Raw genomic sequence first — 19,681 nt, 5'->3', positions numbered from 1 at the left:
AATAAAGTAACAAATAAAATCATATAATGACAAATATAATAAATATAATCATATAATGACAAATATGGTCATATAATGACAAAGATAATAACAAATATAATCATATAATAACAAATATAATCACATAATGACAAATATAATAACAAATATAATCATATTAATAACAAATATAATCATATAATGACAAATATAATAAATATAATCATATAATGCCAAATATAATAACAAATATAATCATGTACCGACAAATATAACAAATATAATTATATAATGACTAATATTATAACAAATATAATTATATAATGACAAATATAATCATATAATGACAGATATGGTCATATAATGACAAATATGGTCATATAATGACAAATATGGTCATATAATAACAAATATAATACATATAATCATATAATAACACATATAATCATATAATTACAAATATAACAAATATAATCATATAATGACAAATGTGGTCATATAATAACAAATATAATACATATAATCATATAATAACACATATAATCACATAATTACAAATATAACAAATATAATCATATAATGACAAATATGGTCATATAATAACAAATATAATCAAATAATGACAAATATGGTCATATAGTAACAATTATAATGACAAATATGATCATATAATAACACACGTACACGTAGAGTGACAGTATGGTACAAAAACTTGTTGAACTTGAATTCAGACTAAAGACAAAATCAAACAATGAATCACTTTCTGATTAAGTATGAACAATAATTCAATGTTTCTGAACAATAATTCAATGTTTATGAACAATAATTCAATGTTTATGACAACTTTATGAGACAATTAATTTATCTTTGCGTGTTCTTACCTCCAAGCTGGAATGATCAGAATTATGACAACAATGAAGAAATTTATTCTTGAAATGGAGCTGCTGACGACTAATTATGGGAATATTTATTTATGTTTACACTTTTTCCTGCAGCTTCTGTTCTCCACTTTACTGTAAAAGTTTCATACCTTTAAGTTGTTATTGTTTATTTTTGGTGCATCCTGAGGTATTGTCATTGTACCAAATAATGACTCAAGTTTCAGCTTAGCATCCATGTTGTACACTTGGATGTGTCCAAATTCCCAGCAGCCTTGAAGGCAGCATGAGCTCAATGCAATATTGTACACTTGAATGTTTCCAATTTCCAAGCAGCCATGAAAGCAGCATCGGCTCAATGCAATGTTGTGCACTTGAATATTTCTAAATTACCAGCGTCCTTGAGAGCAGCATTAGGTCAATGCAAAGTTGTACTTTTGAATGTTTCCAAATTCCCAGTAGCCTTAAAAGCAGCATAAACGCAATGCAATGTTGTACACTTGAATCTTTCCAAATTCCCAGCAGCCATGAAAGCAGCATGGGCTCAATCCAATGTTGGACATTTAAATCTTTCCAAATTCCCAGTAGCATTGAAAGCAGCATGAGCTCAATGCAATGTTGTACACTTGCATGTTTCCAAATTCCCAGCAGCCTTGAAAGCAGCATGAGCTCAATGCAATATTGCACACTTGAATGTTTCCAATTTCCAAGCAGCCATGAAAGCAGCATCGGCTCAATGCAATGTTGTACACTTGAATATTTCTAAATTCCCAGCGTCCTTGAAAGCAGCATTAGGTCAATGCAAAGTTGTACTTTTGAATGTTTCCGAATTCCCAGTAGCCTTAAAACCAGCATAAACTCAATGCAATGTTGTAAACTTGAATCTTTCCAAATTCCCAGCAGCCATGAAAGCAGCATGGGCTCAATCCAATGTTGGACATTTAAATCTTTCCAAATTCCCATCAGCATTGAAAGCAGCATGAGCTCAATGCAATGTTGTACACTTGCATGTATCCAAATTCCCAGCAGCCTTGAAAGCAGCATGAGCTCAATGCAATGTTGTACACTTGAATGTTTCTAAATTCCCAGCATCCTTGAAAGCAGCATGGGCTCAATGCAATGTTGTACTCTTGAATGTTTCCAAATTCCCAGTAGCCTTAAAAGCAGCATAAACTCAATCCAATGTTGGACATTTGAATCTTTCCAAATTCCCAGCAGCTTTGAAAGCAGCATTGTTGTACACTTGAATGCATCCAATGTCCCAGTAGCCTTGAAAGCAGCATTACTTCAAGGCAATGTTGTACACTTGAATATTTCCAAATGCCCGGCAGCGATAAAAGAAGCGTTGAACACTGGAATATTTCCAAATTCCCAGCAGGCTTGAAAGCAGCATGAGCTCAATGCAATGTTGTCCTCTTGAATGCATTCAAATTCCCAGCAGCCTTGAAAGCAGCATTAGCTCAATTCAAATGTGTCTAATGTCCCAGTAGCCTTGAAAGCAGCATTAGCTCAATCCAATATTGTACGCTTGAATGTGTCCAAATTCCCAGCAGCCTTGAAAGCAGCACGGGCTCAATGCAATGTTGTACACTTGAATGATTCCAAATTCCCAGCAACCTTGAAAGCAGCATGGGCTCAATGCAATGTTGTACACTTGAATGTTTCCAAATTGCCAGCAGCCTTGAAAGCAGCATGAGCTCAATGCAATGTTGTACACTTGAATGTTTACAAATTCCCTGCTATCTTGAAAGCAGCATTAGCTGAATGCAGAGTTGTACATTTGAATGTTTCCAAATTCCTAGCAGCATGGGCTCAACGCAATGTTGTACACTTGAATATATGCAAATTCCCAGCATCCTTGAAAGCAGCATAGGCGCAATGCAATGTTGTGCACTTGAATGTTTCCAAAGTCCCAGCAGCCTTGAAAGCAGCACGGGCTCAATGCAATGTTGTGCACTTGAATGTTTCCAAATTCCCAGCAGCATTGAAAGCAGCATGGGCTCAATGTAATGTTGTGCACTTGATTGTGTCCAAATTTCCAGCAGCCTTGAAAGCAGCACGAGCTCAATGCAATATTGTACACTTGAATGTTTCCCATTTCCCAGTAGCCTTGAAAGCAGCACAGCCTCAATGCAATGTTGTACACTGGAATGTGTCCAAATTCCCAGCAGACACGAAAGCAGCACGGGCTCAATGAATGAGTCCAAATTCCCAGCAGCCTTGAAAGCAGCACGGGCTCAATGCAATATTGTACACTTGAATGTGTCCAAATTCCCAGCAGCCTTGAACGCAGCATTAGCTCAATGCAATATCGTACACTTGAATGTTTCCAATTCCCCAGTAGCCTTGAAAGCAGCACGGACTCAATGCAATGTTGTGCACTTGAATGTTTCCAAAGTCCCAGCAGCCTTGAAAGCAGCATGGGCTCAATGCAATGTTGTGCACTTGATTGTGTCCAAAGTCCCAGCAGCCTTGAAAGCAGCATGGGCTCAATGCAATGTTGTGCACTTGATTGTGTCCAAATTCCCAGCAGCCTTTAAAGCAGCACGAGCTCAATGCAATATTGTACACTTGAATGTGTCCAAATTCCCAGCAGGCTTGAAAGCAGCATGAGCTCAATGCAATATTACACACTGGAATATTTCCAAATTCCCAGCAGGCTTGAAAGCAGCATGAGCCCAATGCAATGTTGTCCTCTTGAATGCATTCAAATTCCCAGCAGCATTGAAAGCAGCATTAGCTCAATTCAATGTTGGACATTTGAATGTGTCCAATGTCCCAGTAGCCTTAAAAGCAGCATTAGCTCAATCCAATATTGTACACTTTAATGTGTCCAAATTCCCAGCAGCCTTGAAAGCAGCACGGGCTCAATGAATGAGTCCAAATTCCCAGCAGCTTTGAACGCAGCAGGGGCTCAATGCAATATTGTACACTTGAATGTGTCCAAATTCCCAGCAGGCTTGAACGCAGCATGGGCTCAATGCAATATTGCAAACTTGAATTTGTCAAAATTCCCAACAGCCTTGAAAGCAGCATTAGCTCAATGCAATATTGTACACTTGAATGTTTCCAATTCCCCAGTAGCCTTGAAAGCAGCACGGACTCAATGCAAAATGTTGTACACTTTAATGTTTCCAAATTCCCAGCAGCCTTGAAAGCAGCATTAGCTCAATGCAATATTGTACACTTGAATGTTTCCAATTCCCCAGTAGCCTTGAAAGCAGCACGGACTCAATGCAAAATGTTGTACACTTTAATGTTTCCAAATTCCCAGCAGCCTTGAAAGCAGCATGGGCTCAATGCAATATTGTACACTTGAATGTGTCCAAATTACATTGAACTCTGCTACATCTTCTTATTCTCTGGCAGACCAGGGGTCTCATCTATAAAACTTACAAGGGCACTAAACATGAAATCTTTATTAGCTTTTTTTTGACACAGATCTCCAATTAGATCTGACCAGGCATGTGTTAAATATTTTTTATTGTGTGTGATTGTGTGTGTGTGTGTGTGTCACACTCACGCTCGCTTCCAGAGGAGTCCTGGCGGTCAAGTTCAGGGGAAGAGCAGCCACTTTCTGGGCTTTTAGGTTTGTCACTCTTGTGTTTGCGCTTTGGCACCGTCACCTAAAGCATGAACAGTTCATGGTTAAAAAAGCTCCACCACCACACACACTCTTCATGCATGACAATGACACACACACAGTATGCAAACACACGTGCCTTTTGACATACACGACGGTCAGCGGTGGTGCAAAGCATGCTGGGACATCGCCCACCGTCGATGAAGTTTTAGTGTAATGAAATGTAAATAGTATTCATCGCATATTAGAGTTGTTTTATGTCTGTGTCTACATTTAAAAAATACATTTGTAGGAGATGAGTTAGTTGGAAATTTGTGTTTTTAATATAGACATTACGTTTTTTTTCAAGCCAAATTGTGATGAATAAAAATAATCGAATAATATTACAGTAACAACAACAATATTAAACTTAATTTACTTTGTCAGGAAAAATATGTTTTAGTGTTACAATATATATCTAATTGTGTAAACACCACTTTTTACTTTAATGCACACAGTTATGTATACATTTGTTTTGTATAGAGTCAAATATGTGAATGTGCTGTTTTGGTGTAAATGTATTTATTATTTATTTATTTAATAATAAAAAAAAACACCTTAATTTCTGTCTTTGTCAGGAAAAAAATATGTTATATCTAATTCTGTAAATACCACCTTATACAAACCCCAAAAGCAGTGAAGTTGTCACGTTGTGTAAATGGTAAATAAAAACAGAATACAATGATTTGCAAATCCTTTTCAACTTACAAGACAAGATATTTCATGTTCACACTGGAAAACTTCGTTATTTTTTGCAAATATTAGCTCATTTGGAATTTGATGCCTGCGACGTGTTTCAAAAAAGCTGGCACAAGTGGCAAAAAAGACTGAGAAAGTTGAGGAATGCTCATCACACACTTATTTGGAACATCCCACAGGTGAACAGGCTAATTGGGAACAGGTGGATTGGGTGCCATGATTGGGTATAAAAGCAGCTGCCATGAAATGCTCAGTCATTCACAAACAAGGACGGGGCGAGGGTCACCACTTTGTCAACAAATGTGCGAGCAAATTGTCCAACAGTTTAAGAACAACATTTCTCAACGAGGTATTGCAAGGAATTTAGGGATTTCACCATCTACGGTCCGTATTATCATCAAAAGGTTTAAAGAATCTGGATAAATCAATGCACATAAGCAAAGATATTACAGAACTTCGTTCCCTCAGGCGGTACTGCATCAAAAACGGACATTAGTGTGTAAAGGATATCACCACATGGACTCAGGAACACTTCAGAAAACCACTGTCAGTAACTACAGTTGGTCGCTACATCTGTAAGTGCAAGTTAAAACTCTACTATGCAAAGCGAACGCCATTTATCAACAACACCCAGAAACGCCGTCGGCTTCGCTGGGCCTGAGCTCATCTAAGATGGACTGATACAAAGTGGAAAAGTGTCCTGTGGTCTGACGAGTCCACATTTCAAATTGTTTTTGGAAACTGTGGACGTCGTGTCCTCTGGACCAAAGAGGAAAATAACCATCCGGATTGTTCTAGGAGCAAAGTGCAAAAGGAAGCATGTGTGATGATATGGGGGTGTATTAGTGCCCAAGACATGGGTAACTTACACATCTGTGAAGGCACCATTAATGCTGAAAGGTACATACAGGTTTTGGAGCAACATATGTTGCCATCCAAGCAACGTTATCATGGACGCCCCTGCTTATTTCAGCAAGACAAGCCATGTGTTACAACAACGTGGCTTCGTAGTAAAAGAGTGCGCGTACTAGACTGGCCTGCCTGTAGTCCAGACCTGTATCCCATTGAAAATGTGTGGCGCATTATGAAACCTAAAATAGCACAAATTACACAAGGTGCCAACTTCACTGGTTCTGGGTGTTGTACTTTAATACACACAATAATGTATACATTTGTTTTGGATGAAGTCAAACACGTGCAGGTGTTGTTATGATATTAGGACATGCTCATGCTGCATCCAGCCAGAGAAAGCAGAACATTGGATGCAGTCCATCTGATGAGGACACAAGACAAGGCAGGCAAGAAAAAGTAAAAAAAAAGAAAGAAAAAAAAAGAAAAAAAAGCTGGTTGGATGAAGACAGAAAAAGATGGATGACAAAGCGGTGGCAGCAAAGCGATGGAGACAGAAAAAAAAAAAAAAAAAAGGTGCTGCGTAGATGTCTGAACAGAGTATTTGGGAGAGAGGACAACCTACCTGGCACTTGCAATTGTCCCTCCGCGACCCCTGGTTACTCAGACTAATAAGACTGCCAGAACGTACCATGGGGGTGCGGTGTCGGACCTTGGTCTGGATGCAGCCCTCCTTTTCAAACTGGATCAAGTCGTTGAGGGGGTCCCACGGTCTTGTGCTGCGGGACGAGGAAGATCAGAACCTGAGTATATGTATGTATACATATGTATAGATTAGAGATGTCCCATAATATCGGTCGATAAATGCTTTAAAATGTAATATTGGAAATTATCGGTATCGTTTTTTTCTTTTATTTATTAAATCAACATAAAAAACACAAGATACACTTACAATTAGTGCACCAACCCAAAAAACCTCCCTCCCCCATTTACACTCATTCACACAAAAGGGTTGTTTCTTTCTGTTATTAATATTGTGGTTCCTACATTATATATCAATATATATCAATACAGTCTGCAAGGGATACAATCCGTAAGCACACATGATTGTGCGTGCTGCTGGTCCACTAATAGTACTAACCTTTAACACTTAATTTGACTCATTTTCATTCATTACTAGTAACTGTTTTTATATTGTTTTACTTTCTTTTTTATTCAAGAAAATGTTTTTAACTTATTTATCTTATTTTATTATTATTATTTTTAAAACGTACCGTATCTTCACCATACCTGGTTGTCCAAATTAGGCATAATAATGTGTTAATTCCACGACTGTATATATCGGTTGATATCGGTATCGGTAATGAAGAGTTGGACAATATTGGATATCGGCAAAAAGCCATTATCGGACATCCCTAGTAAAAATACTATGAAAATAAACAAAAACATAACAAAAGTGAAATAAAAAAGCTTAAAGGTGAAATGTAATTTAGAAAAAGTTGCAATGTTGACTAATAAAACAAAGCTGTTTTTTTTCTCTTTCAAACGGTCATTGCTCAAAACATAATATTGAATCAAAATTAGGGTTTTGTGTACCGTTACACCCCTAGTGTGTAATGTTTTGTTGGATTGATTAATTTAAAAAATAAATAAATAAATAAAATAAAACAATTTAAAAGAATAAAAAAATAAAAAATAAATCGATTTTTGAAAAATTAGAATCGATACTAATTAAAAACAAAAAACAAACAAACAAAAAAAAAACACGATACCGATTATAAAAAAACCGATACCGATAATTTCCGATATTACATTTTAAAGCATTTATCGGACATCTCTAATCAAAATAAATGTTATTATGAATTATTGACCTATCCAAGGTTCCCATTACTTCACATCAAATATTCCACTAAGAAAAATATTTTTAGCGGAAGATTTTGCAAATTTGGTAAATAAATAACCCAAAATTGTATATTTTGTTGTTTTCTTACTGTACCGAAAATGAACCGAACCGTGACCTCTAAACCGAGGTACGTACCGGACCGACATTTTTGTGTACCGTTACACCCCTAGTGTGTATTGTTTTGTTGGATTGATTAATAAAATAAAAAAAATAAAAAAATAAATAAAACAATTAAAAAAAATAAAAAAATAAAAAAAATAATCGATTTTTGAAAACTTAGAATCGATACTGAATCGTACAACGTGAGAATCGCGATTTTTTTTCCCACACCTCTAATATTTATGTACTGTATTTTTCAGACTATAAGTCGCAGTTTTTTTTCATAGTTTGACCGGGGGTGCGACTTATACTCAGGAGCGACTTATGTGTGAAATTATTAACACATTACCGTAAAATATTAGGGATGTCCGATAATGTCTTTTTGCCGATATCCGATATTGTCCAACTCTTTAATTACCGATACCGATATCAACCCATACTGATGTATACAGTCGTGGAATTAACACATTATTATGCCTAATTTGGACAACCAGGTATAGTGAAGATAAGGTCCTTTTGAATTTTTTTAAAAAGCACCTTAATTATATTATAAATTAATAAAATAAGATACATAAATTAAAAACATTTTCTTGAATAAAAAAGAAAGTAAAATATAAAAACAGTTACATAGAAACTAGTAATGAATGAAAATGAGTAAAATTAAGTGTTAAAGGTTAGTACTATTAGTGGACCAGCAGCACGCACAATCATGTGTGATTACGGACTGTATCCCTTGCAGGGAGGAGGAAACCCGATACCGATAATAAAAAAAACCGATACCGATAATTTCCGATATTACATTTTAAAGCATTTATCGGACATCTCTAATCAAAATAAATGTTATTATGAATTATTGACCTATCCAAGGTTCCCATTACTTCACATCAAATATTCCACTAAGAAAAATATTTTTAGTGGAAGATTTTGCAAATTTGGTAAATAAATAACCCAAAATTGTATAATTTGTTGTTTTCTTACTGTACCGAAAATGAACCGAACCGTGACCTCTAAACCGAGGTACGTACCGGACCGACATTTTTGTGTACCGTTACACCCCTAGTGTGTATTGTTTTGTTGGATTGATTAATTTAAATTTTTAAAAAAATAAATAAAAATAAAACAATTTAAAAAAAAATAAAAAAATCGATTTTTGAAAAATTTGAATCGATACTGAATCGTACAACGTGAGAATCGCGATTTTTTTTTCCCCCCACACCTCTAATATTTATGTACTGTATTTTTCAGACTATAAGTCGCAGTTTTTTTTCATAGTTTGACCGGGGGTGCGACTTATACTCAGGAGCGACTTATGTGTGAAATTATTAACACATTACCGTAAAATATTAGGGATGTCCGATAATGTCTTTTTGCCGATATCCGATATTGTCCAACTCTTTAATTACCGATACCGATATCAACCGATACTGATGTATACAGTCGTGGAATTAACACATTATTATGCCTAATTTGGACAACCAGGTATGGTGAAGAAAAGGTCCTTTTGAATTTTTTTAAAAAGGACCTTAATTATATTATAAATTAATAAAATAAGATACGTAAATTAAAAACATTTTCTTGATTAAAAAAGAGAGTAAAACAATATAAAAACAGTTACATAGAAACTAGTAATGAATGAAAATGAGTAAAATTAAGTGTTAAAGGTTAGTACTATTAGTGGACCAGCAGCACGCACAATCATGTGTGCTTACGGACTGTATCCCTTGCAGACTGTATTGATATATATTGATATATAATGTAGGAACCAGAATATTAATAACAGAAAGAAACAACCCTTTTGTGTGAATGAGTGTAAATGGGGGAGGGAGGTTTTTTGGGTTGGTGCACTAATTGTAAGTGTATCTTGTGTTTTTTATGTTGATTTAATAAAAAACAAAACAAAAACGATACCGATAATAAAAAAATACGATACTGATAATTTCCGATATTACATATTAAAGCATTTATCGGACATCTCTATAAAATATCAAATAATATTATTTATCTCATTCACGTAAGAGACTAGACGTATAAGATTTCATGGGATTTAGCGATTAGGAGTGACAGATTGCTTGGTAAATGTATAGCATGTTCTATATGTTATAGTTATTTGAATGACTCTTACCATAATATGTTACGTTAACATACCAGTTGGTTATTTATGCCTCATATAATGTACACTTATTCAGCCTGTTGTTCACTATTCTTTATTTATTTTAAATTGCCTTTCAAATGTCTATTCTTGGTGTTGGCTTTTATCAAATACATTTCCCCCAAAAATGCGACTTATACTCCAGTGCGACTTATATATGTTTTTTTTCCCTTCTCTATTATGCATTTTCGGCCGGTGCGACTTATACTCCGGAGCGACTCATACTCCGAACAATACGGTATGTATATGTATCAGGGGTGTAAAAAATAATGGGTACAAATGTGTTTTAACAGTACATGGATCGGTGAGTGGAGAGATCTAGAATGTAGGATGTAAACCCAGTACCAGTCGTCTTAGGTACCGGTTCATGATTGGGTCGGTCCAAGTGGACCGTAAATATTCTGGACTAATGATACTGATATCACTGCCACATTTAATCTACAGTCTACATTATCATTTAATCTATAGTGTACATTAATATTATTTAAACTATAGTGTATGTTAATATCATTAGAGTACATTACTATAATTTAATGTATAGTGTACATTAATACCATTTGAGTACATTAATATTATCCAATCTTTCGTGTACATTAATACCATTAGAGTACATTACAATCATTGAATGTATAGTGTACATGATTATAATTAAGAGTACATTGATATCATTTAATGTATAGTGTACAATAATATCATTACAGTACGTTACTATTATTTAATGTATAGTGTAAATTATTATCATTACAGTATATTATTATCATTCAATGTAAAGTGTACAATAACATGATTACTATAATTGAATGTATAGTGTACATTAATATCATTAGAGTATATTAATATCATTTAATGTGTGGTCCATCCATCCATCCATTTCCTACCGCTTGTCCCTTTTGAGGTCGCGGGGGGTGCTGAAGTCTATCTCAGCTGCCAATTAATGTATAGTGTACAATAATATCATTAGAGTACATTAATATTATTTAATGTATAGTACACATTAACATTATTGGATGTATAGAGTACAGCAACATGATTAGAGTACATTAATATCATTGAATGTATACTAAACATGAACATGATTGAATGTATAGTGTACATTAACATGATTAGAGTACATTAACACGATTTAATGTACAGCACACATTAACAGATTGAATGTATGTGTATAATAACATGATTGAATGTATAGTGTACAGTAACATGATTAGAGTACATTACTATCATTGAATGAATATAGTGTACATTACTATCATTGAATGTATGGTGTACATTAACATTATTGAATGTACAGTGTACATTAACATCATTTAATGTACAGTGTACACTAACATTATTAGAGTACATTAACATGATTGAATGTACAGTGTACACTAACATTATTAGAGTACATTAACATGATTGAATGTACAGTGTACATTAACATGATTAGAGTACACTAACATAATTGAATGTACAGTGTACATTAACATGATTAGAGTACACTAACATGATTGAATGTACAGTGTACATTAACATGATTAGTGTACATTCACATGATTTAATGTACAGTGTACATTAACATGATTAGAGTACATTAACATGATTTAATGTACAGTGTACATTAACATGATTAGAGTACACTAACATGATTGAATGTACAGTGTACATTAACATGATTAGTGTACATTCACATGATTTAATGTACAGTGTACATTAACATGATTAGAGTACATTAACATGATTTAATGTACAGTGTACATTAACATGATTAGTGTACATTAACATGACTGGATGTACACTGTACATTAACATTATTGAATGTACAGTGTACATTAACATGATTGAATGAACAATGACATGATTGAATGTAGTGTATATTAACATGATTGAATGTAGAGTTAACAATATATAGTGTACATTAACATGATTGAATGTACAGTGTACATTAACATGATTGAATGTACAGTGTATATTAACATGATTGAATGTACAGTGTACATTAACATGATTGAATGTACAGTGTATATTAACATGATTGAACGTACTGTGTACATTAACATGATTAATGTACATTCACAAGATTGAATGTACAGTGTATATTAACATGATTGAACGTACTGTGTACATTAACATGATTGAATGTACAGTGTACATTAACATGATTGAATGTACAGTGTATATTAACATGATTGAATGTACAGTGTACATTAACATGATTAGAGTACACTAACATAATTGAATGTACAGTGTACATTAACATGATTAGAGTACACTAACATAATTGAATGTACAGTGTACATTAACATGATTAGAGTACACTAACATGATTGAATGTACAGTGTACATTAACATGATTAGTGTACATTCACATGATTTAATGTACAGTGTACATTAACATGATTAGAGTACATTAACATGATTTAATGTACAGTGTACATTAACATGATTAGAGTACACTAACATGATTGAATGTACAGTGTACATTAACATGATTAGTGTACATTCACATGATTTAATGTACAGTGTACATTAACATGATTAGAGTACATTAACATGATTTAATGTACAGTGTACATTAACATGATTAGTGTACATTAACATGACTGGATGTACACTGTACATTAACATTATTGAATGTACAGTGTACATTAACATGATTGAATGTCCAGTGTATATTAACATGATTGAATGTACAGTGTACAATGTATAGTGAACAATGACATGATTGAATGTACAGTGTATATTAACATGATTGAATGTACAGTGTATATTAACATGATTGAATGTAGAGTGTACAATATATAGTGTACATTAACATGATTGAATGAACAATGACATGATTGAATGTAGTGTATATTAACATGATTGAATGTAGAGTTAACAATATATAGTGTACATTAACATGATTGAATGTACAGTGTACATTAACATGATTGAATGTACAGTGTATATTAACATGATTGAATGTACAGTGTACATTAACATGATTGAATGTAGTGTATATTAACATGATTGAACGTACTGTGTACATTAACATGATTAATGTACATTCACAAGATTGAATGTACAGTGTATATTAACATGATTGAATGACCAGTGTACATTAACATGATTGAATGTACAGTGTATATTAACATGATTGAACGTACTGTGTACATTAACATGATTGAATGTACAGTGTACATTAACATGATTGAATGTACAGTGTATATTAACATGATTGAATGTACAGTGTACATTAACATGATTGAATGTACTGTGTATATAAACATGATTGAATGTACTGTGTATATTAACATGATTGCATGTCCAGTGTATATTAACATGATTGAATGTACAGTGTACAATGTATAGTGAACAATGACATGATTGAATGTACAGTGTATATTAACATGATTGAATGTACAGTGTACAATGTATAGTGAACAATGACATGATTGAATGTACAGTGTATATTAACATGATTGAATGTAGAGTGTACAATATATAGTGTAAATTAACATGATTGAATGAACAGTGTTCAATGTATAGTGAACAATGACATGATTGAATGTACAGTGTACATTAACATGATTGAATGTACAGTGTACATTAACATGATTAGTGTACATTCACATGATTTAATGTACAGTGTACATTAACATGATTAGCATACATTAACATGATTTCATGTACAGTGTACATTAACATGATTAGTGTACATTAACATGACTGGATGTACACTGTACATTAACATGATTGAATGTACAGTGTACATTAACATGATTGAATGTCCAGTGTACAATGTATAGTGAACAATGACATGATTGAATGTACAGTGTATATTAACATGATTGAATGTAGAGTGTACAATATATAGTGTACATTAACATGATTGAATGAACAGTGTACAATGTATAGTGAACAATGACATGATTGAATGTACAGTGTATATTAACATGATTGAATGTAGAGTTAACAATATATAGTGTACATTAACATGATTGAATGTACAGTGTACATGAACATGATTGAATGTACAGTGTATATTAACATGATTGAATGTACAGTGTACATTAACATGATTAGTGTATATTAACATGATTGAATGCACAGTGTATATTAACATGATTGAATGTACAGTGTATATTAACATGATTTAATGTACTGTGTACATTAACATGATTAATGTACATTCACATGATTGAATGTACAGTGTATATTAACATGATTGAATGTACAGTGTATATTAACATGATTGAATGTACTGTGTACATTAACATGATTGAATGTACAGTGTATATTAACATGATTGAATGTACTGGGTACATTAACATGATTGAATGTACAGTGTATATTAACATGATTGAATGTACAGTGTACATTAACATGATTGAATGTACAGTGTATATAAACATGATTGAATGTACTGTGTATATTAACATGATTGAATGTCCAGTGTATATTAACATGATTGAATGTACAGTGTACAATGTATAGTGAACAATGACATGATTGAATGTACAGTGTATATTAACATGATTGAATGTAGAGTGTACAATATATAGTGTAAATTAACATGATTGAATGAACAGTGTACAATGTATAGTGAACAATGACATGATTGAATGTACAGTGTACATTAACATGATTGAATGTACAGTGTACATTAACATGATTAGTGTACATTCACATGATTTAATGTACAGTGTACATTAACCTGATTAGAGTACATTAACATGATTTAATGTACAGTGTACATTAACATGATTAGCGTACATTAACATGACTGGATGTACACTGTACATCAACATGATTGAATGTACAGTGTACATTAACATGATTGAATGTCCAGTGTATATTAACATGATTGAATGTCCAGTGTATATTAACATGATTGAATGTACAGTGTACAATGTATAGTGAACAATGACATGATTGAATGTACAGTGTATATTAACATGATTGAATGTAGAGTGTACAATATATAGTGTACATTAACATGATTGAATGAACAGTGTACAATGTATAGTGAACAATGACATGATTGAATGTACAGTGTATATTAACATGATTGAATGTAGAGTTAACAGTATATAGTGTACATTAACATGATTGAATGTACAGTGTATATTAACATGATTGAATGTACAGTGTACATTAACATGATTAGTGTATATTAACATGATTGAATGCACAGTGTATATTAACATGATTGAATGTACAGTGTATATTAACATGATTTAATGTACTGTGTACATTAACATGATTAATGTACATTCACATGATTGAATGTACAGTGTATATTAACATGATTGAATGTCCAGTGTACATTAACATGATTAAATGTACAGTGTATATTAACATGATTGAATGTACTGTGTACATTAACATGATTGAATGTACAGTGTACATTAACATGATTGAATGTACAGTGTACATTAACATGATTGAATGTCCAGTGTACATCAGAAGTGTCATCAGAGTACATGAGTGTGTGCAAAGTGCTCACTCAGCATATTTATAATGCCACTCTCCAGTGATGGAGTCCTGCTCAAACAGAGCGGGCATCCAGTCTTCACATTTGGCTTTCCTCTCCCGTGCACACTTCCTCTGACTCTCCTCCAGGATGAACTTCTCGTTGGTGGCTTCTGTCTGGTCCTTGTTGACGATGGCGCGCGTCACCTGCTGCCACAATCTGCAGACATTTATATACACACACATTGTTCACATGGTACTTACACCTCTTCTTACGCTACAGCGCAGTTCCAAAATGGAATTCATTTTTAACCTCAAAATTCTCTACACAATACCCTGTAATGATGCTGCCACCACCATGCTGCAGTGTAGGGATGGTGTTGTCACCACCATGCTGCAGTGTAGGGATGGTGTTGTCACCACCATGCTGCAGTGTAGGGATGGTGTTGTCACCACCATGCTGCAGTGTAGGGATGGTGTTGTCACCACCATGCTGCGGTGTAGGGATGGTGTTGTCACCACCATGCTGCAGTGTAGGGATGGTGTTGTCACCACCATGCTGCAGTGTAGGGATGGTGTTGTCACCACCATGCTGCAGTGTAGGGATGGTGTTGTCACCACCATGCTGCAGTGTAGGGATGGTGTTGTCACCACCATGCTGCAGTGTAGGGATGGCGTTGGCCCGGTGGTGAGCGGTGCCTGGTTTCACGCCAAAGACTTCAATCTCTGTCTCGTCACACCAGAGAATTTATTTCCTCATGGTCTGAGAGTCTTCCAGGTGCTTTTTGGCAAACTTTTTACCAAGACATGACTTTTTATTTTTAGTACATTTGCAAAAAACTAAAACAGAACTGTTGCACATTGTGTCACTACGGGGTATTGTGTGGAGCATTTTGAGGACAAAAATTAATATATAATAAATATAATTTAATTGTAGATGCTACTGTAATAATTGTACATGCTACTGTAAAAAATCTACATGCTACTGTAATAATTGTGGATGATACTGTAGTAATTATGGATGCTACTGTAATAATTGTGGATGCTACTGTAATAATTGTAGATGCTACTGTAATAATTGTGGATGCTACTGTAATAATTGTGGATGATACTGTAGTAATTATGGATGCTACTGTAATAATTGTGGATGTTACTGTAATAATTGAAGATGCTACTGTAATAATTGTGGATGATACTGTAGTAATTATGGATGCTACTGTAATAATTGTGGATGCTACTGTAATGTGGATGCTACTGTAATACTTGTGGATGATACTGTAGTAATTATGGATGCTACTGTAATAATTGTAGATGCTACTGTAATAATTGTAGATGTTACTGTAATAATTGTAGATGCTACTGTAATAATTGTGGATGCTACTGTAATAATAGTGGATGCTACTGTAATAATTGTAGATGCTATTGTAATAATTGTGGATGCTACTGTAATAATTGTGGATGATACTGTAGTAATTATGGATGCTACTGTAATAATTGTAGATGCTACTGTAATAATTGTAGATGTTACTGTAATAATTGTAGATGCTACTATAATAATTGTGGATGCTACTGTAATAATAGTGGATGCTACTGTAATAATTGTAGATGCTATTGTAATAATTGTGGATGCTACTGTAATAACTCTAGATGCTACTGTAATACTTATGGATGCTACTGTAATCATTGTAGATGCTACTGTAATAATTGTGGATGCTACTGTAATAATTGTGGATGCTACTGTAATAATTGTAGATGCTACTGTAATAATTAAGGATGCTACTGTAACAATAGTAGATGCTACTGTAATAATTGTAGATGCTACTGTAATAATTGTGGATGCTACTGTAAAGATTTTGGATGATACTCTAATAATTCTTGATGCTACTGTAATAATTGTGGATGCTACTGTAATAATTGTAGATGCTACTGTAATAATTAAGGATGCTACTGTAACAATAGTAGATGCTACTGTAATAATTGTAGATGCTACTGTAATAATTGTGGATGCTACTGTAATAATTTTGGATGATACTGTAATAATTCTTGATGCTACTGTAATAATTGTGGATGCTACTGTAATAATTTTGGATGATACTGTAATAATTCTTGATGCTACTGTAATAATTGTGGATGCTACTGTAATAATTTTGGATGATACTGTAATAATTGTGGATGCTACTGTAACAATAGTGGATGCTACTGTAATAATTCTAGATGCTACTGTAATAATTCTAGATGCTACTGTAATAATTGTAGATGCTACTGTAATAATTGTAGATGCTACTGTAAAAATTATGGATGCTACTGTAATAATAGTGGCTGCTACTGTAATAATTGAAGATGCTACTGTAATAATTATGGATGCTACTGTAATAATAGTGGATGCTACTGTAATAATTGTAGATGCTACTGTAATAATTGTAGATGCAACTGTAATAATTCTGGATGCTACTGTAATAATTGTAGATGCTACTGTAAAAATTATGGATGCTACTGTAATAATAGTGGATGCTACTGTAATAATTGTAGATGTACTGTAATAATTGTAGATACTACTGTAATAATTCTGGATGCTACTGTAATAATTGTAGATGCTACTGTAAAAATTATGGATGCTACTGTAATAATAGTGGATGCTACTGTAGTAATTGTGGATGCTACTGTAATAATTGTGGATGCTACTGTAATAATTGTTGATGCTATTGTAATAATTGTAGATAGTACTGTAATAATTATGGATGCTACTGTAATAATTGTTGATGCTACTGTAATAATTCTAGATGCTACTGTAATAATTAAGGATGCTACTGTAACAATAGTGAATGCTACTGTAATAATTGTAGATGCTACTGTAATAATTCTAGATGCTACTGTAATAATTGTAGATGCTACTGTAATAATTGTGGATGCTACTGTAATAATTTTGGATGATACTCTAATAATTCTTGATGCTACTGTAATAATTGTGGATGCTACTGTAATAATTGTAGATGCTACTGTAATAATTAAGGATGCTACTGTAACAATAGTAGATGCTACTGTAATAATTGTAGATGCTACTGTAATAATTGTGGATGCTACTGTAATAATTTTGGATGATACTGTAATAATTCTTGATGCTACTGTAATAATTGTGGATGCTACTGTAATAATTTTGGATGATACTGTAATAATTCTTGATGCTACTGTAATAATTGTGGATGCTACTGTAATAATTTTGGATGATACTGTAATAATTGTGGATGCTACTGTAACAATAGTGGATGCTACTGTAATAATTCTGGATGCTACTGTAATAATTGTAGATGCTACTGTAATAATTGTAGATGCTACTGTAAAAATTATGGATGCTACTGTAATAATAGTGGCTGCTACTGTAATAATTGTAGATGCTACTGTAATAATTATGGATGCTACTGTAATAATAGTGGATGCTACTGTAATAATTGTAGACGCTACTGTAATAATTGTAGATGCAACTGTAATAATTCTGGATGCTACTGTAATAATTGTAGATGCTACTGTAAAAATTATGGATGCTACTGTAATAATAGTGGATGCTACTGTAATAATTGTAGATGTACTGTAATAATTGTAGATACTACTGTAATAATTCTGGATGCTACTGTAATAATTGTAGATGCTACTGTAAAAATTATGGATGCTACTGTAATAATAGTGGATGCTACTGTAGTAATTGTGGATGCTACTGTAATAATTGTGGATGCTACTGTAATAATTGTTGATGCTATTGAAATAATTGTAGATAGTACTGTAATAATTATGGATGCTACTGTAATAATTGTTGATGCTACTGTAATAATTCTAGATGCTACTGTAATAATTAAGGATGCTACTGTAACAATAGTGGATGCTACTGTAATAATTGTAGATGCTACTGTAATAATTGTGGATGCTACTGTAATAATAGTGGATGCTACTGTAATAATTGTAGATGCTACTGTAAAAATGATGGATGCTACTGTAATAGTGGATGCTACTGTAATAATTGTAGCTACTACTGTAATAATTGTAAATGCTATTGTAATAATTGTCGATGCTACTGTAAT

The 19,681-nt window shown here is 33.4% G+C and overlaps 1 protein-coding gene across 11 annotated transcripts in view; it reads right to left on the bottom strand.

Moving 5' to 3' along the window:
- Positions 1 to 19,681, bottom strand: part of osbpl8 (oxysterol binding protein-like 8) — a 1,018,260-nt gene that overhangs the window by 2,182 nt on the left and 996,397 nt on the right. For 10 of the 11 annotated variants that reach the window (XM_072913149.1, XM_072913150.1, XM_061961262.2 and 7 more), the window contains 3 exons: positions 15,646 to 15,831; positions 6,653 to 6,806; positions 4,381 to 4,483 (listed from right to left, as the gene is read on the bottom strand). In XM_072913149.1, the coding sequence (XP_072769250.1) occupies positions 4,381 to 4,483; positions 6,653 to 6,806; positions 15,646 to 15,831 (443 nt within the window). The remainder of the gene's footprint in view (positions 1 to 4,380; positions 4,484 to 6,652; positions 6,807 to 15,645; positions 15,832 to 19,681) is intronic. The other variant, XM_072913147.1, reaches the window with a different exon arrangement.

This window comes from Nerophis lumbriciformis, linkage group LG05 (assembly GCF_033978685.3).
Source record: "Nerophis lumbriciformis linkage group LG05, RoL_Nlum_v2.1, whole genome shotgun sequence".
Lineage (NCBI taxonomy): Eukaryota > Metazoa > Chordata > Actinopteri > Syngnathiformes > Syngnathidae > Nerophis > Nerophis lumbriciformis.
This window is presented reverse-complemented; position numbering and strand designations above follow the sequence as displayed.